Source organism: Orbicella faveolata, unplaced genomic scaffold (assembly GCF_042242905.1).
Source record: "Orbicella faveolata isolate gen_17 unplaced genomic scaffold, um_ofav_v1 contig_13, whole genome shotgun sequence".
Lineage (NCBI taxonomy): Eukaryota > Metazoa > Cnidaria > Anthozoa > Scleractinia > Merulinidae > Orbicella > Orbicella faveolata.
Genome location: NW_028301540.1, coordinates 21,668,248 through 21,696,106, shown reverse-complemented (window position 1 = coordinate 21,696,106; position 27,859 = coordinate 21,668,248). Strand labels below are relative to the sequence as shown.

General features: G+C 42.3%; 1 protein-coding gene and 1 pseudogene across 2 annotated transcripts; one reads left to right on the top strand and one right to left on the bottom strand.

The window, feature by feature from the left end:
* Positions 1-3,052: 3,052 nt before the first annotated feature.
* LOC110051194 (uncharacterized) lies at positions 3,053-13,591 on the bottom strand (annotated as a pseudogene). The gene is made up of 7 exons (XR_016206189.1): positions 13,265-13,591; positions 6,019-6,133; positions 5,608-5,691; positions 5,094-5,261; positions 4,652-4,747; positions 3,710-3,908; positions 3,053-3,399 (listed from the first exon to the last, which is right to left on the bottom strand). The product of XR_016206189.1 is annotated as an uncharacterized LOC110051194 (transcript).
* LOC149115580 (uncharacterized) lies at positions 13,200-16,682 on the top strand. Its single transcript, XM_089285075.1, has 2 exons — positions 13,200-14,911; positions 15,022-16,682. Exons 1-2 carry the CDS (start codon positions 14,652-14,654, stop codon positions 15,779-15,781), a joined length of 1,020 nt encoding a protein of 339 aa, XP_089141201.1. The 5' UTR covers positions 13,200-14,651; the 3' UTR covers positions 15,782-16,682.
* Positions 16,683-27,859: the final 11,177 nt, after the last annotated feature.

The window sequence follows — 27,859 nt, the reverse complement described above, 5'->3', positions numbered from 1 at the left end:
TCGAACCACGTGCAATAAGTCACGATTGATTTTGATTTTGCTCCTCATTGGTTGACATAAAAGTGGCGGCAGTTTTTCCCACCAATCGTAAGGCGTAGCACGCGGAATACCGTATGATTAAACGATCTGGACCTCTTTCAACCAGTATCAGTTACTCCAGTGGTGATTAAAGGGGTAGCGGTATCATGGGAATTATCCCACATTTCGACCAAAATTTATTAAATCAATTTTCAGAGGCCTTTTCATTTATGACTTGGTTCTGGATCACCAGTGAGATGAAATCAAGTAAACTGTTGAGGAAGAAACAAACCAGAGTAACTTTTTCCAACTTCATCTGAGACGCAAGAGAAGAACTTGAAAACGTCGGCCCGAATTTATCCGGTTAGCACTCATTTTTATCTCGGCTATGCGTAACCAAAAACATTTCAAAATAGTTTTCGTGAGCAAAATTGGCCGTTTTGAAGAAAATTTGGCTATTATTTTTCGTTTGTTATGGGAAAACAGGTCTCAGACTTTTGATTCCAGAGTTTACTAACAGTCCATGACACTGCCCCTTTGAGTTAAGGTGGTTCGATACAGTTTTTTTCTGGACCATACCTATCGTTTTCAATTGGCGTTTTACCAACCTTCCCTTAATCTGATCGATGTGAAAATTACACCAGTTTTTGGAAAAAGATTGAAGTTTGGTTAAATATGTTTTCTAAGGTAATCGTTATGATTCACTCAGATTTCTTCTTTCAGAAAGGGGGCATTAAATGAGTTGCGAAAGTTCGCTTCTTCATATGGGGTAATCTAATTTTTTGTGTATTTACATGTAACGCGTACATATATTCCTGTTATTTTTCGCAAAAGTAGTTTCTAGAATGGAAACTACTTGGCCTGTTTGCTATCTCTTTCGGTGTTATGTTTTTTCCGCTTCTGTCACATTCCTCGAAACTTGGTTTTAGATCGGAAGAGCGTTTTAGAACCAAGACGTTGCAGTTTCTTATCTCTTTTGCTGTGAGGTTAATTTCATACAATTCCACTCTGCTAACTTCCGCTCTCGTGACCTTCCCCGAAACTCGCTTTAAGAAAAATGGTGGAATATTTCCCCCCCGCTTTATCTTCCCAAAGACAGGCGTAGGCTAAAACATCGCTGAGAGCGTTTTAGAATAAGAAGCTTACTTGAATGTATGCTTCCATACTCGTGTTAATCTGCATGGAACAAACGCTTTCAGAACGGAGCATTGCAGTTTGTCATCTCTTTTGATGTTACGTTAATCGCATATCCTTCTGCTGTTGTGACCTTTCCCGAAACTCGCTTGCCGGAGGGAAGATCAGGAGAGTTTTCGAACAAGGTTAATGTTTGTAGAATGGAACATTTTCCTCCCGCTATACCTTCCCATAGACACGAAAGCTTAAGCATCGCTGTGTGCGTTTTAGATCGTTTTAAATTCGTAGCACGCTTGTAGAGCGTAGAACAGATACTCAGTCCACAAGAAACGCATATCTCATGTTATGTTTTGTTGGTGTTGTGTTAATTTCATATCGCTTTGCTCACTTCCCCAGTAACCCGCTTTACGATACTCGGTCGAGCCAGGACTCGAGCCTGGACTCGAGTCAGGACTCGAGCTAAGACTCGAGCCAGGACTCGAGCTAGGACTCGGGCCACGACTCGAGCCAGGACTCGAGCCTGGACTCGAGCCAGGACTCCAGCTTGGACTCGAGCCAGGACTCGAGTTAGGACTTGAATAAGGACTCCAGCTGGGACTCGCGCCGGCACTCGAGTCTAAAACTGCAAGCCGGTCTTTTTTCTTTCGTCGACTTAGTTTGTGCCAAATGGGGGTCATTATTCCAGGCATCCAAGCGCAGACCGAGGAAACTGGAAATGAGAATCACGACAACCCTCGAAACGCGACAGAGGAGCAGACGACTAAGCAATTTTGTGGAACGAGTTACGAATGATGTTATTGTACCGAAGGCAGGCAAAACAGGTCTGTGTCACAAAAAGAAACGGAGATGATAACGAGCTGGAATCCCTTAAAATAATGCAGAGGAGGGAGTTTCACAACTCAAAAGAAATCCATCGCAGAATTGTACTAGCTGCACCTTCAAATTCCTTCTCCAAAGACAACTAGAAGTTTCAGCCTCAACCACAAAAGAAAGCAAGGCCTTCCATCATTGATTCAGGCGACGAGAATTGAACTTTTATGCATGAAGTAGACTGTTTTCGTTCTGACTTCTGTGACTTCAGAATGAGTTTTCGTCACGTGACATCGTTTTGCATACTAAATGAGATGTATAGGCATTTTCGGTTGCGCTATGTTTAACAAACCGGCTACTGGAACAATACACCAAACTCTAAAATTTAAGGGGATAACATTATGGGATTTCAAAACGGATCTAATAAAGTGGCAATTGAACTTCGTGTCGCGCAATTTGGTCTGAAATCATACTTGTGATTTCAAATGGGCGCTCGTTCGATTTTGAAAGCGCGCGTATGATTTCAGACCAAATTGCACTCCACTTGGTTCAATTACTATTATGAATTGGAACCCACTCAGCCCTATTACCATTACTTATCAAACATTTCCGTCATTGGCGTAACAAAATGAATAATATACTTCATGTTTTTGAACCTCTCGAGGGTAGTGTAATATTCAGTGAGACGAATGAGGTAAAAAGAGGAAGAAACTTGGACCCTAATAATGGTGGCAGTTTATTGGAAACAACAATAATTGTAACTGAACACGTGTCCTAGCTGGTCTTTTTTCTTCAGTTCTAGAAATCGTCAGGGCCGTTTTTCCTTGCGTCACCGGGACAATCTTCTACTGGCAATTTTTTGACATTTTGGACTAAAGGCAATTCTGAAAGACGAATGAACGAATTGTTGGTATGAATGAACTTTCCCTTGGAATCGCAACTGTTGAATTCTCTTGAATTTGCGACTGTTCAATTCTCTTTAATTTGCGACTGTCTTCCATGCAATAATTTCGCGCACCGTACTATTGGGTTAAAGCAATTCTTGAGAACTCTAACGCGCGTTAGTAATAATATAGAGACAAGTTAAGACTATGGTGAACTAAATGGCTTTATTTGCCTGGCTTACTTAATTAAATCATACAGTACTACAGTGTTAACCAGAGATTTACGCGGTGAACAACAGTCAAATTAAACAAAATGCTATAACTGATTGCTCTGCGAAGCGAAGAATTTATGTATTAGCGGAAACGTGACATAAATTTCTCGGCAAAAGCAGGGAAAGCGAGCTTTATCCAAGGGCGACCAAGGCCCATGCACAGAGAGTACTGCACACATTGGAGCAAACTTTACGGCAGAACCAACCAGCACAAATCCTTACGCATACAGGGCGACACACCAAGCGACAGACAAAACGCCTCACGAGGTTACGTTTGGACCCTAAACAGAAAAGAAACAAAACCTAAACCTTTACAACTTAGAACTCTTTTAGAATAGTAATTTTAGGCGCTAGTAAACATCAACTGTTCAAGACTGTACTTCATGCGCACTACCTCTCTGAATCGCAAATGATGCAAATTATCATGATACTGATCAAAATAAGAAGATAAATGAGTGGATAAAAAGATTCAATTTATCTCATATCAATCTCACGCGCTGAAAAACTAGATCGCACACTAAGTGATACAAATCGATAATTAATCATAAATAATGTGTTGTTACAGTCAATCTCTCAATTGTTTTCACTTACGTTTCGCGGGCTCTGTTTTCGTGGGTTTTACAGCGGTAGTTGAATCCACCTCCCCCTCTACCACGACGTAAATAGGAATTTTCTCGCACAGATCCGCCATTTCATCACTCAGTTCAGAACGGTCTTCAAGAGTTCCGACAACCTTCAACTTCAGTTCAATCTGCTCTCTTGGTATCTCAACCTGACCGCCTTTGCCTCCCTAGTCAGAAAGTGACATAAAAGAAAATATATTTTAGCGATGAAGGCGAATGCTCTCTGTTTTTACATTTATCTTCGGTACTATTATCCTCGGTACTATTCATGAAAGAATAGTTCCGAAGAGGTCTCAAACCGTCCTGTTATATTTCAAGAAAAAGTTCATTTTGTCACTTAACCAATATCTTCTGTATAGTTCATTTCTTTTGTCCTGGTCATCGGCAATGGGATTAACCGTTAACCTTAAAACTGTTCAAAAATTTAGCATTCAAGTGTAAATATTTGAAAATTACAACCGTTAGCCATAACAATGTTAACTTTGACAGAACTTAGCAAACTATCATTTTCAGGTTTCCTTCATTTTAATGGTAATCCTGCACGTGGCCAAAATGACTCAAAATCACGTGACTGAGCTCCTTCAATATTCGGCAGTAATTCGTATGATAATAACCTTTTTCTTCGCGAAATGGTCCTAAGAGCTTTAATATGTTTGTCAGTAATCAAAATAATTTTTTAACTTTTTTTATACAATGAAAATTATTTTTTAACATTTTGAAACAAGCCGTACAAAAAACAAAATATTAACCGTTCGTCGTAAGTCACCACCCCATTGAGACTCTGTTAGTCAGCTTGCCTTAGCTATAAAGGAAGAGACTATACTCAGGGAGTGCGGGAAATTTATTTGTTTCATTTCGAATGCTATCACGGTTCGTTACTGTAGAGTAAGCAATACAAACTTGAAGTTACCAGCAGTTTCACTAAGGCGGCTGGCTTAGGAACATCATCGGTTGAATCGCTCAAAAAGCAGGAATTGGTCGCTGGCAAATGGACCATGGTCATATTCTGCAAAACAAGGTCATACGTGATTTGCTAAAAATTACGACAGCTTTTGAATTAAAGTGGCTAATCAGTAGTGAAGAGGGCTTAGGGTTTAAGTTGACATAAGGAAGGCAGTTTTCTTAAATAATTAATCTTAACTCAAAACTGGTTTGTTTAAGTCTATATAGACTATTGATTTCTTGGTTTTATCAATGTTAGTATCCACGATTTCCGGTAGATTCTGATTTACACCCACAGAGACACCAAGAGAGGTGAAACTTATAGCATAAGAAAGTCCTTGGTCAACAGACATTAGAATAACCTGTAGTATATGTAGTATAATACATGAACAGTTCAATCATGTTATAACCTTCTTAAAGTCGTAGACGATATCTCCCGCTTCGTCATCGGGTGAAGTCTTTGGCACGTGAAAAGTCTCTGTTTCTTTCTCAGTGTCAACTTCAACCTGTTCCTCATAATCCTTGCCGTCTTTGTTCATCTTCAATGTGTATTTTGACACTGGTTTACTAACGGGATCCTGCATAATATGAAAAATAATTACATATCAGAGTAACTCTTTGCTCTTTTAATATTTAGGAAGAACACTTCGGCGTAAGTTATATATTTGGTGCATGCAAGACATCAGTTGCCGGCATTTACTGCTCAGCATCACAAAGATTAATTGCCGAATGATTAACTTCTCCGTTTCCCACATCATATTTCGCGGCAACTTAATAGCTGTTGGAAGGTTGTTTCGAAATCCTTTCTCTTTTGAAAGCTGTTACTCGTGAGGGTAAGACGATCGTAAACTTTATATCGCTTCTACGATACATAATAACGCTGTACAAACTTTAAGTTAATGTGTAACAATCACTCTTATGTACCTCTTTGTCTTCACATTTACAGACAGTCGCCGCAGATGAGGCAGCAACAAAGACGGCAAAACACAGAAGGAAGACATTGAACTCCTGGTGAAAGGAAAGAGAAAATGTATCAGATATTTTTTCCAGCGGAGGTCGCTAAAAAGCAAGCCAACAACGACTTTCGTATCCTTATAGACTGCACACAAAACATACATTTTATGGGTATGGTCAAGCTTTTAACTGCAGAGGATAACAAGGCACGAATAACTAACCAAGGCCGGTATGGAGTTTACTTCACATTTCTCTTGGTTAGACAATGGAGGTGATAGAATTCACTCGAAGGTAAATGAAACAATTTGATGCATGCACTACATACTGCTATACGCTTTCTCCACGCTAAAGCCAACTATTAATTTTCTCACAAAAACTTACCATTTCTTTACTCTTGTAACAAAATGGCGACAGTTCTTCGTTCTTCTTTTAGCAGAGGACTTGTACCTTTCTCGATTGAGAATGGCTGCAAATCCAACGACGAACCTTTTTTATACTATTTGACGGCAGCCGAATGTTTCCTCATATTCAACTTGATATTAAGGATGTATTAGTATTTTCCACCTGATTCTATCGTTTCATCTCGTCTACTGTGACATTGACCTCGTATTAGTGTTAACACTTCTTATTTTTCAGTGGCAGTCTTCCGGACTCATCCTTTCCAGTCCCAGAAATGGTTGTTTCTGACAGCAAAATTCGCTTATATTTAAAACTTAAAAACACGTACACAAATTCAGGTAAAGACTTGGTGCGGTTTTCTGTTCGATATTTCTTGCAGCGCGTGAGAATTCAATGTCACGTCTCAGTACATCCAACTTAACTTGGAGTTCTATCAGTTTAGTGCTTCCTTTAGCCATCACAGTATTGCGCATATGCTGAAACTATTTATGCCAGATCTCTAAGTTCCCAAAGTAATAAACTTGGATCGTCACCGACTTAAGCATTTAGCAGGCTTTTTATATCGCAACTTTTGAGGGGAGAGGGGGAGGGGGGCGGGTTCGCTCTTATCACATGTGCGTCGATTCATGTCAGTAAAGTAAAATGTTCTCAGTGTACATGGAGGGAAGCAGAAAGGAATAACTCTTTTTGGAATGAACTGATGTAACACCAGAGTATTATAATTACTCTGCAAGAACAAAAATCGAATGTAGCTCGAATCAGCTTTTTCTATCTTTTACTTCTATTGCCGCTTCTCGTAACAGATTTAATTGAGCAGAAACAAATTACCGCAGTTGAGAATCCCATCCACCTTATCATAAATCAACGACAGACGTTTTTACAGCAATTGGGCCTTAATCTGTCCCTTCACTTATCCTGCAAAAAGTCTTTAAATTTCTTATGTCTTCCATGCAGTGTCAGAGGTATACTTTGATAATTCTGGAAGAAATGCAGACTGTTCCCCATTCGATCCGGCCTATGTTTTGCCCCTTTGTTGTCTCAGGAAAATTAATTACGTCTCAGTTTAAGATGCAAGCTGCTTCGGTCCTTCCTTCATGTCTTGATGAAAATGATCCCGCTCACAAGAGCTTCGAAAACTTCAAGCTCGTGATTTAGTTTGTCACGCTAGAAGCCAAAATGTGTAAATGCAAAGTCATAGAAACTTTTCGTCTATTCTGTACGCAGCACTAAATCTTGAAAATCACATTTGTTGCATAATCATTTGCCAGCGGGAAGTCAGCATTGCTTCCGTCTTAAAGTGCCACTATGATGAAATTCTCGATATCCATTTTTTTACATTGTCGTACACAATAGGTCTTTCCTAGATATCTTGCCAAGTTTCAATCCATTACGCACATTAGATCTCGCGGATTTTGGACCTTTATTTCCGAGAATTTAGGGCCGCCATTAATTTTGTTCCAAGTCTTGGTTGAGAATTTGAGAAAATGATGTCATTTTCTCATTCAAAAATACCGCACGGGTTGAAATTATGATAACAATTAATGTAGAAAATTGCGCGAATATAGAAGCCAAAGTTTTTGTTATTCTTTATGCGAACTGATGTACTAATTGTTATTATAATTTCAACCCGTGTGGTATTTTTGAGAAAATGACGTCATTTTCTCCAATTCTCAACCAAGACTTGGAACAAGGAAAATTATTGTGTACGAGAATGTAAAAAAATGGGTATCGAGAATTTGATCATAGTGGCACTTTAAAACTCTGTATGTTATGAAAATTTAAAAATTCTTTGCCCTCGACCTACGGCCCTCGGGCTGTACTCAAGAGTTCGGGAAAGATTTTTTCGTCACTGACTCCCTTACGAGGAACAACGGAAACAGCATTACAAATGCTTTTCAAAAATTTAATTTTTGTTTGATCCTTATGTTACGTATAGTCATTGGAACACGCCGGAGTAACATAAATTCATTCCAAAGAGAGTTATTCCTTTGTGCCTCTCTCCATATATATCGAAAACATTTTCACTGTACTAAAATGAATCAGCGCACATGTGGTGCAAGGTTTAGCGAACCCTTCCCCCCTAAAGTTGCGTTTTAAAAAGCCTGCTAAATGCTAAAATGACGATGCATTTTCATTTCTTTGGGAACTTGCAGTCGAAAATTTCCTCGTATTCAACTTGATATCAAGGATGTACTATCTTACTTCCGATTTGAGCATCGTTTCAGCTTTTTCAATGGCAGTTTTCCAAACTTATCTTTTCCTGTCTCAGAAATGGTTGTCTCTGAGTGGAAAATTAGCTCACATTTGAAATTGGTATAAAAAACAAGACACATTCTGGTAAAGACTTTACCTTTTGGTATGGTTTTCTATTAGATATTTCTCGCAGCGCGTGAGAATTCAATACAAGTCTCAATAAACCCAACTTGACTTGGAGATCTATGTTCAGTGCTTCCTTCAGCCATCACCGTATGGCGCATATGCTGAAACTATTTACGACAGATCTGTAAAGTTCCCATTGAACATATCGCATACTTCGAGGGGGGGGGGGGGGTGGGGGAGGAGGGGTGGAGATGATTCGCTAAAACTTGCACCACATGTGCGCTGATTCATCTTAGTAGAGTGAAAATGTTCTCAATACATATGGAGGGAAGCGGAAAGGAATAACTCTTTTTGGAATGAGTTTATGTTACACCGAAGTATTACGATGACTCTGCGATATGAATGAAAATTAGGATCATCTTAAACAAAAATCAAATTTAGTTTGCATCAGCTTTCTGTATCTGTTTCGTCCCGGGTTACCTTCACTTGTGTTTCGTAACGGAGTTAAGGACGGTGCCTACTTTTGTTAGTGCGCACACATTCTGCGCGTCACACAAGGCATGGTTTAAGCGCCACGCGCGCGCTGGGTTGACGTGACGCAATCAACTACGCTACCAAGTGCACGACTAAATTGAAAGCAAAATTTTCCTACTGAACCAAATCAAGTTTAATGAATCTGTACTTAATCAGGAACACCATAACAGCAGCATATCGCTTACCACTAACTGTTAACGCCTTCCAGCTGAAAAACTAGCTATTATCTGTCGAAAATTATACTGAAATCCAACTGTAAACATTTGCCTGCAGATGGCGTAGTGCGCGTGAAAAACAAGCGCGAGATAAGCAAATGTTTTACTTACTGGGGAGGTGACAGGAAAAAATGTAACGGGCACCATAAAAAGTTTCAAAAATGATCAATAACTTTAAAAAACGCGTGGTTACCTCTATATTTGATGTTATAAAATGGAAGTGGTAAGCCTATTCAGCACGTGATTAGTTTCTAGTTGTGAGCAAAAGATATTTAGACTGTATTTTAGCTGAAACAGAGCAAGGCTGTCAGAGACGCTAAAAGTGCTGTTGCAACGATTTTATTATTAAAAACATACCAAAAATGGTTTTTGTGTTACCATTTACCATGTATTTTTTTGATCTTTATAAATGTGTTGCTTTTCTGTATGTAAAGGCGAATTCTAAAGAAAGCTGTGAAGAAATACCGTCTCCTTCTGTTTTCAGAAAAAATGCTGACGTCAGCATTTTTGTTGAGATTCAAGGCTAATTATCTCGGAAAAATGCGTGGCTACCCCCATTTTTCTTCGTGGATCCCAATAGCCCTTGCAAAGATCTACTTTTTCCACGTGCTCCTAACCTGGCGCAAAAACCTTTGTATTTAGTAGGCACCGTCCTTAAGTTTGAGGTCGCAACTATCTTTGATGGTAGTACTAGCTCCCGAGTGCTTGCTAACTCTGTGGCTTATTTCATAGGTTTGCCACCCTCAGTAGCCGTAACTTTCGGAACAGTCAACGTACGTAATTATTTGATGCCCAATCTGGTGGTGTTCAACTTCAATTTTGACATTGACTGTAGCATATGAGGTGATTTTCAGGCAATCTTCTTAGGCGAAATGTAGCCTCTTCAAAACTGGATCTGAAAAGACCGAGAAAAAGAGCTAATTCGTCGATGTAACGCGCGTTGATATTAAGGGATAGAGAAAAGAGATTTGATTTTGAGGTAAATAAAACACGTCTGTGTGACATGAAAGCCACCTGAATGTGTTACCGGAATGGCTCAGTTGATTTGTAATAATGTAGCGAATTTGACGTGTAGACGGCTTAGAGAGAAGAGATAATCGATAACTAGGCTGATAAAAGAAATGACTGCGGTTGAGAATCCTCTTCAACGTATCCTAAATCAACGACAAACGTTTTTACAACAATTGAACTTTCATCCGGCAAAGAGTCAGAGGTCTGCTTGGAAAATTCAAGAACAAATGCGGAATGTTCCCCATTCGATCCGGCCTATTTTACTCCCCTTTGTAGTCTCAGAAACATCAATAACGGCTCAATGAGGTGCAAGTTTCGGTCCTTATATGTGTCGATGAAAATGATCCCATTCACGAGAGCTTCAAAAACATCAAGCTCGTGATCTAGTTTGTCTCGGTGGAAGCCAAAAGGTTTAAATGTAAAGTCACAGAAACATTTTCTCTATTCTGTACGCGGCACTAAATTTTGAAAATTACAAATATGTTAAAGATGCAACCAACCACCCTCCAAAGTGAGTATTAAATGTAGAAATCACATCGACTCGGAAAAAAAAATTTCCGAGTTCCAGATGGGATTTCAACATATATGTTGTATAATCATTTGCAAATCGGGTTCAGTTTGTAAGCCCGAGAGTGCAATTCACTCTGCAGGAATTTTGTTTTCTTCACTTCTTCTTTTTATCAGTCCCCATGAGGAGCTTTACCCTCTAAAAACATTCTGTCCAGGAGGTCTTTTAATCTTGTACACGACTTATCATCGCATGCCAGGAAATGTAACATGAAACAGGACCCGATACATGCTTTTATTTGTCACGCAGTTTTGCCTTTGCACACATGCTGGAAGCCAGTGATGCGTTTGTCGCATCTTTGATACGGTACTTTCCTCGCTAAACCACCAGAATAGCTCACTGTGGGGCTTAAAAGAGATAGGTATAATTTTATGACATTTTTCTGTGTGGAAACATTGCCAACACCGTCGCGTCAAGGGAAGCCGGTTTGTACCAAAATAATTATGACAATTATGGCGAAAGCCGCTTGTAGAAATTTACTGTGGTAACATATGTATGAATGCCGAACAAGATTGAAATCAGTAATTACTAGATCATTAGTCTTAATTTTGGCATAGCGAAATAGGGATACATGGCGCACGGCACTTTCGATTGATGAACATGACTTCGAGTATATTCTGTTTTTGTTTGAGCCACATTCTTATGTTAGCATGATGTCAAGATATCGCGATTTACCTTGCAATATTTTTCTAGTTATATAGCCAGTATAGACGAGTGCGAATCCTTAAAGCCAGGTCTTGGAATAAATGACGTTTTCTTGGGTTAAGACAACGAGGCATGCATTTGGTGTTTTTGTGTCTCGATGATCATTGTTCATGTCGGACTAAATTATTTTTGGCGGGAAATTTCCGCACGGCATTGCCATCAGTCCTCCGATCCACAATGTCATGGAACAAGGAAAAGACTGTAGTGGTAAGTTGCACTGAAATTATTAAATATGCTGATATCAGATCAGAGAGCTTTCATATTTGTGTACGTATCTAGCCTAAACCAGAGAAGAGAGTTCTGTAAAGAACGGTTGTCATATGTCGCAATGAAGCGAATTATCTGATTCACTTTGCGCTAAATACATGCTTAACTCGGCTTAACTTGTTCTGTCTTGCTTGGTTAGTCAGTTCTTTATTGAGCTGTTGTTATCTGTCGAGCAGAATATTAACCTGCCGCGCTAGTTCATTCTGTCTTGCTTGGGTAGTCAGTTCTTATTGAGCTGTTGTTATCTGTCGAGCAGAATATTAACCTCGCGCGCCAGCTTATTCTGTCTTACTTGGGTAGTCAGTTCTTACTGAGCTGTTGTTATCTGTCGAGCAGAATATTAACCTCGCGCGCTAGCTTATTCTGTCTTACTTGGGTAGTCAGTTCTAGCTTATTGAGCTGTTGTTATCTGTCGGGCAGAATATTAACCTCGCGCTTTAGCTAATTCCATCTTACTTGGGTAGTCAGTTCTTGATTGAACTGTTATTATCTGTCGAGCAGAATAATAATGCTAACCTTTTCTGCTTTATTTATTTTACCTGCTTGCACCCTAGCATTTCTTGCCTTCTTTGAGAGGTCCGTATTTTGAGTTGTTTCTATATTTTGAGAAAGGAATCATCTTCGTACTTAACATAATATCTGCCTCTTTTTTTCTTTCTCCATAGGGAAGCTGGTCTGTTAGCGGTATTTGTTCCGCAATCACGAAAGTTTGGAATCTTACCTCAGTCTTAAATGTTAACTTGAGATTTCAGGACATTTCGTAAATATTACCACCAGTTCATGAAACGTGACAATATACAAAGCTGCGGACCGCATGAGAAAAATAATGCCGCTGGATGGGCTTTGTAACTAAATTAGTGTCATTATGTGTTACCGCAAATGTGACAAATAACACCTCGATCGCACAAAACTTGCGAACTTCGATCTTCAGTTACAATTAATAATAAGCCATGGGTGGATTCAATACACCCATGGCTTATTATTAACATAATTTGCATAGATTTTTTTCGTGGGCAAAGCTCGTCATCTCCCTTACATAATTTTTTCCCCCACCCCCATTACTTTTCTAATGATCCGTCCCTCAATTCACTTCCACCGCTAATTCATGTAAAGCCCGATGACAGAAAGGCACAAAATGAAAGAAGAAAGCTATTGTTCGCTTTGCGGCCCATTTTAGGCGAACACACGCTCGATACAGACGAGAAACGTATAAATGTACCTTTTTACAGCGCACATGTGGTACAAGTTTTAGCGAACCATCTCCACCCCAAACGTACAGGCGGAAGAAGAAGCTGGCAGTTTTAATGCTATGTAGGTTTCTAGGATCGCTACAAAGGACCAAAACTTTAATCTTGAAGCTAGGTAGGAGATTTACGTGAATTTATTAGAACACTTTACGAAGGCGAGTATGTTAGTTACTCACTGGAATATTTTCAAAATTTCCTGAACTTTAAGCGGTCGTTAGTTTTGAAAACCTAGTGGGCAGACAAATTCAATTAATATTCTCACTGCATATATAATTAGCGTATCGCGATAACACGCTACATTCCGGTAATCCCGAGGGTCTAGGTTAGTGGCGTCTAGTATGATCCTTTGCGGCCTTTCGAACATAAAATCCGGCCGCGCAGTGCGAGATCTCGCAGTTTGACGAGATTGCCGTGGGTAGACGCTTTGCTCTTTTCTTTGTGGTCACCGCCACCAGCCTTCTGTTCTTTGCTCGTGGGTTTTCTTCAGTTATGGCTGAACCTGTTTTGCCCCCTCTCCCGGGGCCTGGCCCTGAGCCGGCAGACGACCCAGTCGCTGCAGAACCGGCTGTTCCGCCCGTCGAAGCCGCCGAACCGGTGGTAGAAAATGAGGTAATTGCTTCACTTATTTCTTGTGTTTTGCGTTCCGTGTTTCGCGTTCTTTGCCAGCGTTCTCCACCACTTGGTTGCATTATCTTCATTTGTTTGCGTTGGTTTCGTTCCTCTGCGTTTCATTGCCCCGTTTAGGCTAGTTTGGTAGGATGGCGTTCGTTTGCATCTTGGTCGTTCGCCGTTTCGCGTGGGCTTTCCTTTCGCTCTTTTGTTTTATTTTCTACCTTGTTATTTTCTTTGTGCAGTTTTATGTCGTGTTTTAATTTTGGTCTGCGGGGAGTTTTTTCTCCCTCGTTATCGCGGTGCTCCGTTTAGGTTCGTTTTCTCGTTATGCGTATATTGTTTTTTCCTTGTTTGTTTTCCCTCCGCGATTGTTCGCACGTCCTTTTGGGCCTGTGTATGTTCTCGGCGCTTTTTTGCCACCTCCGCCCATTTCATTAGCACGTTGTCATGGTTGCGTTGTTCTCGGTTTCGGTATGCCCCTTTGTTCTTTTGCGCTTTTGGGCGTGTGTATGTTCTCAGCGCTTTTTGGACGGCGCAAAAAAAAAAAAAAAAAAAAAAAAAAGGTAAAAGATGGAAGGAAAGAGAGAAGCAGAAGCGTTTTTAGGACATGGATATGTTCCTGGCGCTTTTAGATGGCAAAGAAAAAAAAAGGAAAAAGAGAGAGAGAAAGAGAAAAAAGAAGACTGGAGAAGTAGAAACGCCTTGAAAGCTTTTTTGGATGGCGTTAAGGGAAAAGAGAAAGGAATCGAAAGTAAGGAAAAGGGAGAGAAGCGCCTTTCAGATAGCACTAGAACGAAAAAAAATAATAAAACGAAGAAGGAGGAAAGAAAGGGATGAGGAGAGCAAAGAATATGATAAGAACCCAGGAAGACGGAGAGGAAATAAAGGGAAAGCGAAGAAATTGAAGAAAGAGTAAATTGATGACAAGTAGAAATTGGTGAAGTGGAAAGTGATAAGGATCGGAATGGAATAGAATGGGAAATGGATGAGGGGCTTTGACAGGGAAATAAGGATTTTAAAGGAATTGACAGTGTTCGAAGAAGGTTAGTGTGGGGCGAGAAATCGTGTTGAGGAGGAAAGTGTAAATTTTGGGAGTTCTAACGTTGAAGCTCAGCAGAAGATACACGACTTTCATAAATGGCGGACCGCTCGGACGGAATGATAACTACTAACATCAGAGCGAGGCTAGAAAGGCCTCGAGGAAACACGCGAACATACATGGCCGACATGCCAACAACTTCGACAAATGTAGCTGTTTTAACAGAAGATGACGTACCAGGAGCTTCGTTATCTGGACGGAAACCAAGCGAATTAAAAAACGAAGAGCTTAAGTTTTGGCTGCGGTGCAGAGGTGACCCAGGAAAAGGCCTTAAGACCAAAGCGGAGCTTGTGAAAAGGTGAGAAATATTACTATACTTTACGGTACACTCTTTTGTTAACATACCTTCCCGTCTTCGATCTACCGTCTTTCACATAACGTGTTCCTGATAATTCTCCTCTTTTTTAGAGTTGAGCAGTACATTGAAACAAGAAGAGATAAAAATATTGTGGATCCTGATCCAAATGGGCTGTATACGAAGAGAAAACAGCAACGAAATCGAAGTGAATCAAGCAAGGATGCATCACAGTTGCAAGGTGACAAAACCCCGAGTTCAGTCTATTATCCAACAGAAGGATGGAGTAATTCACTGTCGAAATTGCCAGTGTTCACCAGAGCAGAAATGAACGAGCATATTGCAAGAACTGGTAAAAACATTGGTAATAAAGATCACCATTCTGTGCCAACCACTTTAAGAAAAGCTAAGACATTTCTGGAAGACGAATATCTCCACGAAATAATGGCAGCGAGTGACCAGCAGCGCTTTTATTTTAAAGCTAAGTGTTATCGCAGCTTTCGGAAAAATGATCCTCCTCATCAACTTAAGCTTGCTTTGTGCATCATAAAGGGTGATGTTTTACATTCAAGTTGCACCTGTGTTGCTGGCGAAGTCGGATTTTGCAACCACATTTCGGCGCTCATGCTCAAGGTATGCAAATTCACTTTATTTGAAGCGAAAACAACTAAGCATTTGCATGACGAGCATGATGAGAATCCCTCTGTGGCATGCACATCACAACTGCAGAAGTGGCACAAAAAGGGTGGTGGAGAAAACATTGTACCCCAGCCTGTACTGGAGGTAAATGTTAAAAAAACAAAGCTGGATGAGCCAAGCACTTCACGTGATGGTGTGAAGTGTACTCTTTATGAAGCTCGCAAGCAGCTTTAGTATGTTGAGAACCACGAACATCATTTTAAGACTGAACTAGCAGAAATTGATGCCAACATGGGTTTTGCTCAAATGTTAAATAATAAAAAGGCTCAAGTTGTGGACACAAAGTTTGGCAAGAGCCCTGTTGGTTCATTTTTGAGCTATCAAGCTTCGTTCACTGAGTCAAATTTTTCTGCCGAAGCTGACCTAACTGCTGTTCCCAGAAATAATATTCCTGTCACAAACATTGCCAACTATCCACGATTTCCTCTCTCCAGTGAAGCTGATATGGCTGTACCTCGAGTACTGACTGATGGAGAGAAATCACTCCTGGCAAATTTAACAGTTGATGAAGACAAAATTCATGCAATTGAGAGTGGCACTCATGAGCAAGCAGGCTGCACTGAATGGAAAGAAGAACGCAAATATCGATTTACAGTTAGGTACGCAGCAATGCGTTGGCATTTTCCACTTCTCACACAAGAATTTACAATAGAAAAGTAAGTTTGAGTTGTACAAAGAACAGAGAGTCAAGCCAGTTTTTTATACGTGTTCCAAAGATGTGGAAAACATTACCATAATTTATCGCTTGAGTGACGCCATGTTTTTATACGAGGCCTTTCTAGCCTCGCTTTGATGCTATAGTTACCAATCCATCCGAGCGGTCCGCCATTTATGAAAGTCGTGTATAGGCGCAGGATTTGAAGTGGGAACGCAGGAGGCGTTTCTATAAGGAATGGGGGGTTGATTGTGGCGATTTTGAGCCGTTCTTTTCCGGGGCTATTTTCGGTTTGATTATGTTCTTGTTCTGTTCTGGTCAGCCGGACAGCAGATGTGATTTTCATTCCTCGTGTTCCTTCTTGTTTCTCAGCCAGTCGATCGTATTCAAATTCTTGAGAGGAAGTTGAAAGCCTTGGAGGACGAGAAAGCGCGCAGGAGCACGGAGGACGCGTTGATAACTCTCCGCAGGCACCTAAACCGCCCGTTAAACATGTTTGATCGATATGGAGCGGTCGAGCTGCTACAGTCTTTGGTTCGTCTCGCGAGGAATGAGGCACACGAGAAGGCCGACATGTACGCGGAGGCTCTCGATGAAGTTAGGGCAAGGTTGGATCAACTGGACAAAGAGGTCGTTGCAGAGGCTTCTTGTGGGTTTCGTGAGGGATCCTGTGCGGGCCAAGATAGCGAAGGAGGCCACCTCCATCCTGAAATCCTCTTCTAGGGTCTCGGCAGCTCAGTCGCGTGGATTTCGTTTCACCCGCCCGAGGCCTTACGGAAATGTTCGTTGCTTTACTTGTAATCGCTTGGGCCACATGGCACGCGAATGTCTTTACAATCACCGTCCTTCTCAGTTCACTTATCGCGCTCCCCACGGGGAATCAGAGGCGGTAATAGTTAGCCCAGCGTTTGAGTAAGCGATCATTGTTTTGTCAAGTGTCTGCTCTGTAGCTAGTTTGTTTTTCTATCATTTTTTCCCTGGCATTTGTATTTCGGCGTACTCCAGTTGTGTTGTCAGCTGGCGCCTTCGATATTGCTTTAATAAAGTTTATTTCATCATCGGTTGTCTCAATTTGTGTGGTCAGCTGGCTTGTTGTAGGCCATTTTTTGCAGTTTGTTTGGGCCTTTGTCCTCATATATTTTAGTTCCCCAGGGTGCCCCTGCCCCATTCGTCCTCGTTGACCTTGGGGGAGCTTTCTCTGTGCCTCGATTCTGGACCTGGTTCGGAGCCTGGGGTCAACGAAGGTTTGGGTTCTCGTTTGTTTTCCCTGTTCCTTATCTCTGTCCGCTTTTGACTTGTTCCCTTAGGTTGCATCCTTTGCTTTTCGGAGAAAGTTGGGCGACGCAGTTACCGTCCGCGAGACAGTAGAGACTTCTTGGTGTGATATTTTTAAGGGAACCCAGCCTTTCGTTGACCCCTTGGCTTCCCCATCAATGGTGGCGAAGAATCCAGCTCTTGGGGTTTTGCGTAATCTCCGATTTGGAAATCCGGATGATTTTCAGGCGGGATCGTTGCACGCACACCCGGCGGTTTGGGAGAAGTTGTTGTCCGATGTCGACAATGAGCACGTCGACCTTATGGCCATAATTAACGAAGGGGTCAAAGTTGAACAATTTTTGGCCCATTTCAAGGGCGATTTCAATGGTCAAAGTTTTGATTCAGATCGTCCTCCTCCAATCGTGTTGGAAAACTCCAAGTCTTGCGCCCGATTTTCGGATTTCATTTCCACTACCATTTTGCAATGGGTGTCGGCCGAAGTCTTGTCGGTTTGGGGCGAGTTTGGCCGGGTCTCACCTCCTTCCCCTCACCATTGAGCCCTCAAAACCTCGCCTTTGCTATGACGAACGTTACCTTAATTTGTGAATCAAGGATCTTCCTTTTAAACTGGACCATTTGTCGGACTTACCAAAGTATGTCTTGCCGGGGCATTACCAGACGACCTTCGATGAGAAAAGCGGTTACCAGCACGTTTGTCTCCACCCGTCTTCCCGTACCTTTTTCGGCCTGCAGTGGCAGGGTTTTTACTTTACATTTTGTACGCTACCATTTGGCTGGAAGGCTAGTGCTTTTCCCTATCACAATTTGGGCCTTGCAGTCTCTGGTGCGGCACGTTCGTACGGTTTTCCACTTTCCCAGTACATAGATGATCGCCACGTTGGTCAGCTTTTAGTACAATCGTCTAAGCTGCCTTGGGCCTCTAGCCACCAGAACGCTGAGGCCGCGGCGTATATTCTCTGTTTCTTGCTATTGGAGGCTGGCTATTTTGTCAATTTGAGTAAATCTCAATGCAGTCCGTCTACGTTTGTCACATTCCTTGGCTTCACCTGTGATTCTATTCGGCAAGTTTTCCTGATCCCAGAGGAGAAAAAAGTCAAATTTAAGGTACTCAGGGAAAACATGTTAGCTTCTAAGAGGGTAACGTTAAAAACCCTTCAGCGTTTTGCCGGTAAGGCTGTTTCCTTCAACCTGGCTGTAGCTGGTTGCAAGCTGTACCTTCGCGAAATCTTCAAAGCCGTTGCTGGTCTTGTACGTAATTCCAAAGCGGCTGCAATCTGAATTGGAATATTGGCGATTTTTAGATGACTGGACGGATTGTTTGCCATGGAGATCGGAGAGACATTTCGCTGTCACTTTGTATTGAGACGCTTCTAAACGAGCGTGGGGAGGCGTTTTGATGACGGATAACGGCAGAATGGAGGCTGGAGATTACTGGCGAGAAGAATCGGGCAGCATACATTTTTTGGAGGCGAAGGCCTTGTTGTGTGCTTTAGATGCTTTCAAGTCAAGGATTCGGAATTCCCGCGTTGATGTTCACACGGATAGCAGAGCTCTGTTGGGGTCATGACAGAGCGAGGGTGGAAGTAACTCCAAGATAAATGACGTGCTTAAGGCTATTTTGTGATGCAACCAAGAGTTCAACTTTTTGATCGACATTCAATACGTTCCTTCGGGCCGGGAACCCGGCCGACGCTCCCTCGCGTCGACATTCAGACCTCGATTGTACCCTTTCTGAGGAAACGTGGTCCCGTGTCCAGAGAATGTTTGGACCACATACCTTTGATCTCATATCACTCGACAGTAACTGCCGCCGTGATCAGCTTGGTAATCGTGTTCTGCATTTCACGCCGTGCGACACCCCTGAGTCATCCGGCATCAATGTGTTTGCGCATCAGTTGCCTATCAGGGAAAACCTTTATGTTTTTTCCCCCTTTGTGCTTATCGGTCCGCTCCTCCGTTTCTTTATTGACCAGCAGTATCAGCACCCCTTCACGATAATCGTGCCGGATATCCAGCCCCGTCGGTACTGGTGGGCGTTATTGCAAGCCACGAGCGTTCATCGATTTCTCCTGGGGCGAAAGGGCGACGATTTGGTTTTGTTTTATCCTTCTGCTACGGCTCCAGGCTGGTTCCCTAGACCGCTACAATGGGACGTTCGGGCTTTTCGTTGCGTCTGTTAAATAATGGCATCACCAATTTTGTTAAGACGAGCATATTACCTACATACAGTTCTTTTCTTCAGGTTGCACGCCCCTGGAAAGCAGCCCGGCGGTGTACGTCTTGTCTCTATCCAAACGATCATGATGCGAATTTTTGCCAGGCTTGTTGGTATATCAATTGGAGCCCCTTTTACTCTGGTTGTCCAACCTGGTCTGGCCATGTCTGCGATCAATAGCCGTTTCGTGAACTTTAAATCTTTGTCAAGTAGCAAACCCTATCAGAAGCAAAAGTCTTCCTTGGAGCGACAGTTGTCAAGTTTCCTCGCCTCTCTTTCGCCCCGAAGGCCATGCCCTCCACCACCTCCGAAGATATCGTTAAATTTCTTATTAGTAAAGACAGAACAGGGAGAGCGGTTGTTCACGTTAGGACATATGATAGGACAGTTTGTAAATGCCCCCGCCGTTTAGCGGCCGGTTCCGCGGATTCCCTCATCGGAAGGGTGCGTGCTATTTATAATAAGTTAGGCCGTTTCAATCATGCAAACCCTGTTTCGCACTCGCTGGTAAAGGAATACTTAAAATTCACCAGGAAAGAGCAAGCGAGTTTGGCGGTCACTCCGAAACAGGCAGTCCCTCTTTTCTTCACGAAGTACAAGTCACTCATCGGTCACTTTAGGGTGAAAATAGCGGCAAGTGCGTCGCTTTCCCTTGTTAGTAAATATATCCTTGTTAGGGATGCCACCTTCTTTGTTGTGGATTTTTTCACTGGGGACAGAGCATCGGATTTAGGGCGGCTCTCTTGCAACCAAGTTTTCAGGTTAAGGGATCGGGAAGGCTTTTTAATTAGATTGTCTCTTACGAAAACAGTTCGCAAGGGATCTCCCCGTGAGTTTGTTCTTGTCCCCTTTCGAGACCCGGATGTTTGCCCTGTTTTTTGGTTGGATTGTTATGTTCGTGCCTGCCAAGCGCTAGGGGTCTCCTTGTCCGAGGGATATTTTTTCCGAGCTTCCGACCATGGGAAATTTGACGGGGAGAGGCCGTTTCTTGGTTCGGCAGATAATAATCGTTTGCGTGTATATCTCTCCGAGGCGAAACTTTGTAGTGGGGAAACGCCCCATGGTTTCAGGGTCGGGCTTTCTAACACCCTTAGCATCTTGGGTTGTTCTCCGGAGGAGATCGCCCAGTATTTGGGGTGGAAAAGTAGCAACATGGCCAGGCACTATGCGCGTGTCTCTCACGCGGCTAGTACTCTTAACCTTTTGGAGTCTGTCATGCCCCGAGCTTCCACTGTCGCTGCCGCGGTCTCTCACCCGGCAAACATCCAACCAATAGTTTAATCGCTTAAGCGTTTTTCTGTATTTGCACAGTACGTTTTAAGTTGGGAGTAGGGGGGTCTGAGTTATGGAAAGCAGGTTTGTAGAATAAAGCAGGTTTAGCATTCTCGGGGGTGTCGTGGTGTTTTTCCTCGTTTTTGTGCGTCGGTTTGGACAGCAAACGGTGCCGGTGGAGCATGGCAATTGTCGGGGCCGGGAGCGGATTCCTCCCATAACTTAGTCTACCGTGATCGCAACAATAGATATGCAGTGAGGATAAATTACTGTTGGCACTGTCACCATCATTTCCAAATCTGTACGACTGAGAAGCCCAAAACTTCTCTACTTGCTCGGGAGTTACATGGTTGACTCATCCTCAGCCCAGTCAAATTCAAAAGCAGAAAGTGCAACTGGCTTGCTCTCATCTTCCTTTCTGTCTGTTGGCTCAGCTACACACCATCCAAATGGGGTCTTCGATGCATACGGCTCAGACTGAGGATTGTCTCCCCAGCAGTAATGTAGCACTATGTGAGCCTGTGGCACGTCCTGACCGTAGCTGCAACAGTTAAGTCGTGCGCGCGCGATGTACGACACTTGAAGTGGCGCGCGCCTCTGCAACAAATTTGCACGCGCAACATTGCGCAAGTTTTCAAAGGGTTTCTAATTTAAGCTGTTTTACGCTCAATTACTATACTTTGTAGCCTTAAGAGTACTATTTTTAAGTCATTGGAAGTTTATTTGAACGTGTATTCAGTTATTTAAGGCTTTTTCATGCGTATTTGTTTCGCGTGTACGCTACCCTTTTCCCTAGGTCTTTCTAGTAAGTTCTGTGGTGTCGCGAAAGCTTACGCGTAGTGCCGCGACACCCAACTAGCGTTATAAAAGAGTAGTTTTTTCGTTAGCAAGATCAGTTGACGCAAGATCTGTTAATTCACCGCAAGTTAACAAGTTTCTCCAAGTTTATCATTGTTCTGGTGATCAAGGCAGCACCAAGGTAATTATTTTTTACGCTATTTTAGTTTGTTTATGTAAGCGGTTTGTATCTTTAGTCGTTTAGTTCAGTTTCATCGCTTGTGAATTGTAAATTTGAGTCTTAAGGTTTCAGATAAAGTCAAGTTGTATACAATATCGTTTTACCGTTGCTGTAAATCGATCTTAAGTTCTCTCCTTTCACTTTTGTAACTTTCGAAGCATTTTAAATGTATTTATATCCTGTTATTTTCGCAAGCTAATGTGTAGTTTATTTGTATCTTTTATTTTAGTTCTCACGGTGTTTATAGAGTTTTAAAGAATTTTAATAAACAGCAGTTTGTGAACCGACGTTTAACCAAATCACTGGAGCAATACTGACCAATGAGGACTGAGACGTCGTTCAAGTCCCCTGGAACATTCGGAAACTCCAATTCCTTAAGGTGGGACCATCTGACAGATCCAGCTTATCTGGGCAGTAACGGTCTGACACATTGAAACTCTCTACTGTCAAAGCATGATGGACTGGGAAACAGGGTCCATCTTGATCAGCTGGGCGGACCAGGAAGCTAACTTTGACTAATTCACAGTCATGACTCTTCTGAGTCACAGTGTTGATGCTTACTTTCTCGGGAGTACCTTGAAGCTTCAGTTTTTCTGTAAGTTGTGACGTGATCATGGAACTAACGGCAGCTGTGTCTAGCAGACCATAAGTGGTAACAATGGCTCCATTGTCAGCAACAACAGACAGAGGTACTACTTCCAGCAGCACAAAACTTCGCTTCGAATTCTCCTTAGTTGCATTGTATACAGTCAGGTCAGTCCTTGCAGGAATACTCTGATCAACATTCCTGTCAGTTTCCATGACTTCACGCGTTGTCAGCCCAGGTGCACGTAACAGTGAATGGTGACTTAAGGGGTGAGCAAAGTCCTTTTCCATATATAACCGTTCTTTTCGGGGCACCTCTTCCTCACATGAGAAGTAGATAGACAACGGTAACACAGTGCATTACGCCGCCGACGTAAACTCTTTGTCGGAAAGACTAAACACCTCGAAATTCTATGCTTTCCCTTGCAAACCTTACAAGCTTCACCTTGGCTCCGGCCACTTCCAACCACTTGATCGTCTTCCGCTGGTAAGACCTCTCCCGGCCCTTAATTAATACTAGCATGTGTTTTAGCAACCTCTGTTGTCATGGTGATAAATGGTTTCCCACTTGCTGGTTTCAACATGAAGAGTTGTTTCTTGGATCTGTTACAACTGCCAACTCTTGCCGTCGGGGTGCTTGATTTTCTATACACCGGGTTATTCTCGGTTTGGGACTCTCCAGTAATGAATGCAGAAAGCTCTTTCAGTGTTGGCTCCTTGCCACCTGTCCTTTCATGGTACAACTTAGCTGACTTTCTCTATTTAGCCTGCAAGGGGTCCGGTAGATGGTCAAAAATTTATCGCATGTTCGTAGTACAATCAAGCTCATTTGACTGCAATTCGATCATTGCCAGCAACAGTCCTGAAGTTTGTCGGAAAGAGTTAGAAGAGCCGCACTGTTACCATTTCTTATTTTGGGACCACTAATAACAGAAGATTTGAGTGCCTCAACAATCATAGCATTTAGTCCAAACCTCTGCTTCAGCACCCGTAGAGCCAGGTGACAACCATTTGGTAGGCCTTGGTAGTTCTCAATAACTTCCCTCGCTTTCCTAGTTGTGTAAGTCATTAAATAGTTCATTTTCTCACTATCAGTTAGTGAAGCTCTATTCTCTACTTCATCTCTGAAATTAGCTCTAAACCGTAGGTACCAGGATGGATCACCAACAAATGGAGTGGGTGCAGGTGGTGGCTGCATCATTCTGAGCTCCATCTTTTCCCAGAAGTCCGTGCTCGAGGTCCGTAGTTGGCCTTCGCAATGGTGTGAGAGTCTCCTTCAGCTTGGTTCACGGTATCCCCACTGCTATAAATAATGTCTTGCTGCAAGGGAGTGTTTGGCAAGGTAAATTCTGGTGCCTTTGTATTTAAGGTATCTTTCCGTTGTCCTGCTGCTGGATCAGGTGCATGTGGATGCTTCAATAATTCTTCATCATGTGCTCTGGGACTGCTGTGCCCTTCCTTGACAAATGTTTCCTGTGGGTATAGTCCATGCAATGCAGGCCAATGGTAGCACTCTGGGTCTTCACCAGGGTCATCAGAGCCCAAATACTGCTCCTCATCTTCTTTAATCGCATCTTCGTAGACTTTGTTAATAGCAGCGACAGCAGCAAAATCTGCCCTTAGCCTTGCCCTTTCTGCTGCTTTCCTCGCAGCTTCAACATTGCCAAGTTGAGCAATCCTCGCTTCTAACTCTGCTTGTTCTGCCTTAGCTTGGAGAGCCGTTGCTCTTGAGGAAGTGCTTGATGCATGTGAAGTTTTAGAGTTCTTTGTTTTTGCGCTCCATTTAGTAGACTTCCGTTCCTCATTACTGCGTCGACCATCATCAATCATCCATTTCTGGACAGTTTCACAAATAAGCTCTACTTCAGTATGCAGGTTGTCATACACCTGAGTGTCAGGTATTTGTTCTTCTTCACTGAGAAGTTCTTGTATCTCCTCATGAAGATCACCAAACTCTTTAAACACTCATTTAATTTCACAGATTCCTCACTGTCTAGCTCCAAATTTTTATCAAGTCCCATAAGTGTTCCAATGTTGGCAATCCGTGACTGTATTTCTCTTTTGAGCTTGTTTCTTTCCCTTTTTCGTTCAGTGAGCCGATAAGCTTTGCCCTTTTCGGTTAGCTTTGGTTGTCTTCTTTCAATAACATTCCGGTCCAATTTCAAGTTTCCTTCTCCATTCCAAATTTTCTCTTAAACACGCACATCAATCCCTCCATTTTCCCTTGTAGAATAGCCCGACTCTTTTCCCTGGGCTCCTGACATTGTAGAATAAACCTGAGGCCAACGCATCGCCTTCTCATCTGGAGTTTCCGCGTGTTCATGTGCCGTGGTTCGGCCATCATCGCTCCTAAGATCCCACATCGACATCGCAAACAATCATGCAATTTCCAAGTTGCAGTTTCGACAAAGAAATCGTTCGCTACCAATAATAGAAGAACTCGAAACTACAACTGAAGGCCAAATAATGCTGGTACCAAAAACCAACCACAGAAACGAAACGATGGTCCAAGAGCGACGATTTGAAGCCAAACAAATTCCAAACACCTTGTGTAATTCAGCGAATCAAAGAAACTGGAAGGGCGAATGTCCAATTCTCTCGGTTTCAATAGACAAGATTCACTCTAGTTCACTGACTTTAATTCGACTAACCCTCCAATGAGACGCTCCTGTTTGCTTGTATATAATTCCATCAGTCGTCCGCGTCTTTATCCGTCTAATTCGTCTTATCCGTCTTTACTTCGAGTGAATCGCAAACACACAACTATCACGTTTGCCGACGTTTGCCGACGTTCGCCATTACATGCACATTGGAAAAGGTCACGTGACTTAAACGCGGGAACTAAACGGCGGGAAAAATACATGAACAATACAGGGAACCCAGCAACGGTCAGGGTATTACTGAAAACAATATTATCAGTATAGAGGTAAAGGCTTTCATAAAAAGAAAATGAAGCTTGCCTTTGGCCACGGCTTGAAAAAATGGCTTGCTGTCACTGTTCATGTGACAAACACGTGGTTAAAATGGCGGGAAACCTGGCTCGAGTCCTGGCTCGAGTCCTGGCTCGAGTCCTAACTCGAGTCCCAGCTCCAGTCCTGACTCGGCATTTACGTATCCTCGTGTACTAATCAGAACAGCTAGCAACATGCTGTTTCGCAGAGCCAAAACCAAAGTAATTACTCCGCTTGACCAATAACAACAGAAGAAAGCAGAGAACGACCAATCAGAATTCGTCGCAAATAGGAGTACGTACTACGTACACGACATCACGCGCGGTGATCACCACGCTCCTCATTGGTTGACATGAAAGTGGCGGGAATTTTGCTAACCAATCGCAAGGCGTAGCAAAGCAAAACCAAAACAAATGTGGATTGCTTTCCACCCTCAATGGAAAGTTGTTCTAAAGCAATTTTGATGCAATTACATTATTATTTTAACGTTTCAAAACTACAGAATGTAACACTAAAAATAGATAACATTGGCCTTTGCATAGGTGATTGTTCAGTTTCCTCTCAAAGAGCAGTTGTTAGAGACGATGATCAAGAGCCATTAAAATCATTCCAGCATGGCGTATACTTCCTTTCCCGAGAAAGAACTGCTTAACTGCAGAAAAAAAGTATCCGTCTACCAGTCAGACTTTACGATCTGGACCTCTCCTAGTACCTGTCAGCAGGCAAATCGTTTTAAATAGTATCAGTTACCCCATTAGCCAAATATACACACACAATGCAAACACGTCTTATCTAATCAAATTAAGGTATCAGTATAACCCATTTGACCATCCGCGCGCGGTCCGCTCTAGCGTTCGTGGCTTCAACAAAAACCCATATAAACCGTATATTTACTGGAAGCTTAATAACTACAGATTATGACCTGACCTGTTTCAAACGGTAAAAATTTACCGTGTTTCGAAAATGTGAATATATTTACAAAGCTTCACGAACCCATAAATCAAGGTATACGCCCGCTAAATTTAGGTCGGAGAAAACAATTAACATGGCATCCGTTTCTTCACACATTGACCTCAAAAACCGTGTCTCAGATTTTTGGCACATGCGTTTGTTATTATTTTACAAGAGGATAAAGTTAGAAAAAGGAAAAAAATAGGACTGCCCGCGAAAAAAAAGGCATAACTTTTTAATGAAAAGAGTAATCAGAATTCGCAGACACGGTTTTGTCGGCGTTCGTTCTGACAACATTCTCTCCAAATTTCAGCCAATTTGGTCCAGGGGCTGCCGACCTGGAACTCGAAATGCACGTACAACTCGCCTATTTTTTACTTTCGAGAAACAGAGAAAAAATAAAATTCGGCGGCATCCAAGTGTTATGAGATTATCACACCATGGGAGACACCGCAGAGGAATCAACTTTCTGTATAACAATAGGACTATGACAGTTAACATGGAACAGGTACAAATTTCCGCGACGGCGCGCGGTAAATTATTCACCAGTGAATAAACCGCTTTTTCATGTGTGAAGTCAGAATTCCAAAGTTAGTAAACGTGAAATTATCTTTTGATTTACTATATTAACGTTCGAAATTTCACGTATCGGTTGACTAATTTTCAAAATTATGACCATGTCACTGTTAACATGCCAAAGACCCGTAGAAGGTTCCCGAGAAAATGGAAGCGCACAAAGGGAAACGCTGGAGAGGACGCCGTAAACGGGACTACATCGACTGATGTTGATGCAAAGGCAAAGATACTGGAAGAAATGACAATAGCTGGGTAAGAAAAAAAACATGTTGCACTGCTGATTCTAATTTTGTACAATCGATCTGCCTGTCAATTTCGTCCACTTCTCTTCGTCAATCTCCTCTGCTTCGACAGTTTCTCGCAACAGTATTTTAGCGCCGCTTGCGCTCAAAGCCGCTTGCTCGCTGGCTTTGTGATTGCGATCGTTGTCGCGTTCATCCAGCAATTTTTCTTGATTGTAAAACGAACCCTTTGCCGCTTTCCGCTAATTTAGCGGCCCACTCTTTGTTGAAAGTGTTTTTCGCCTTCTTTGGCCTTCCTTTAGCCGATGAAAACGGGCAAGATCGCTCTGTCTTCTTCGAAGACATCCGGCACTGATTATGGCGCGCGAATCGCGTGTCAACTCAGCATGATCTTGATGTCATGTGACTTCTTGCCTCGATAATTAATTCATTTGACAGAACTTGTCAACTCTCAATTAAGTAATTAATATGCAAAACAATCTTTCTCGCGCAATAACTAGCGGCAGATA

Bases quoted from the DNA above. Each gene is read 5' to 3' on its own strand.
- LOC149115580 (XM_089285075.1), top strand. From the start codon at position 14,652: ATGGCGGACCGCTCGGACGGAATGATAACTACTAACATCAGAGCGAGG. The intron at 14,912-15,021 runs GTGAGAAATATT...CCTCTTTTTTAG, and splicing joins AAAGCGGAGCTTGTGAAAAG to AGTTGAGCAGTACATTGAAA.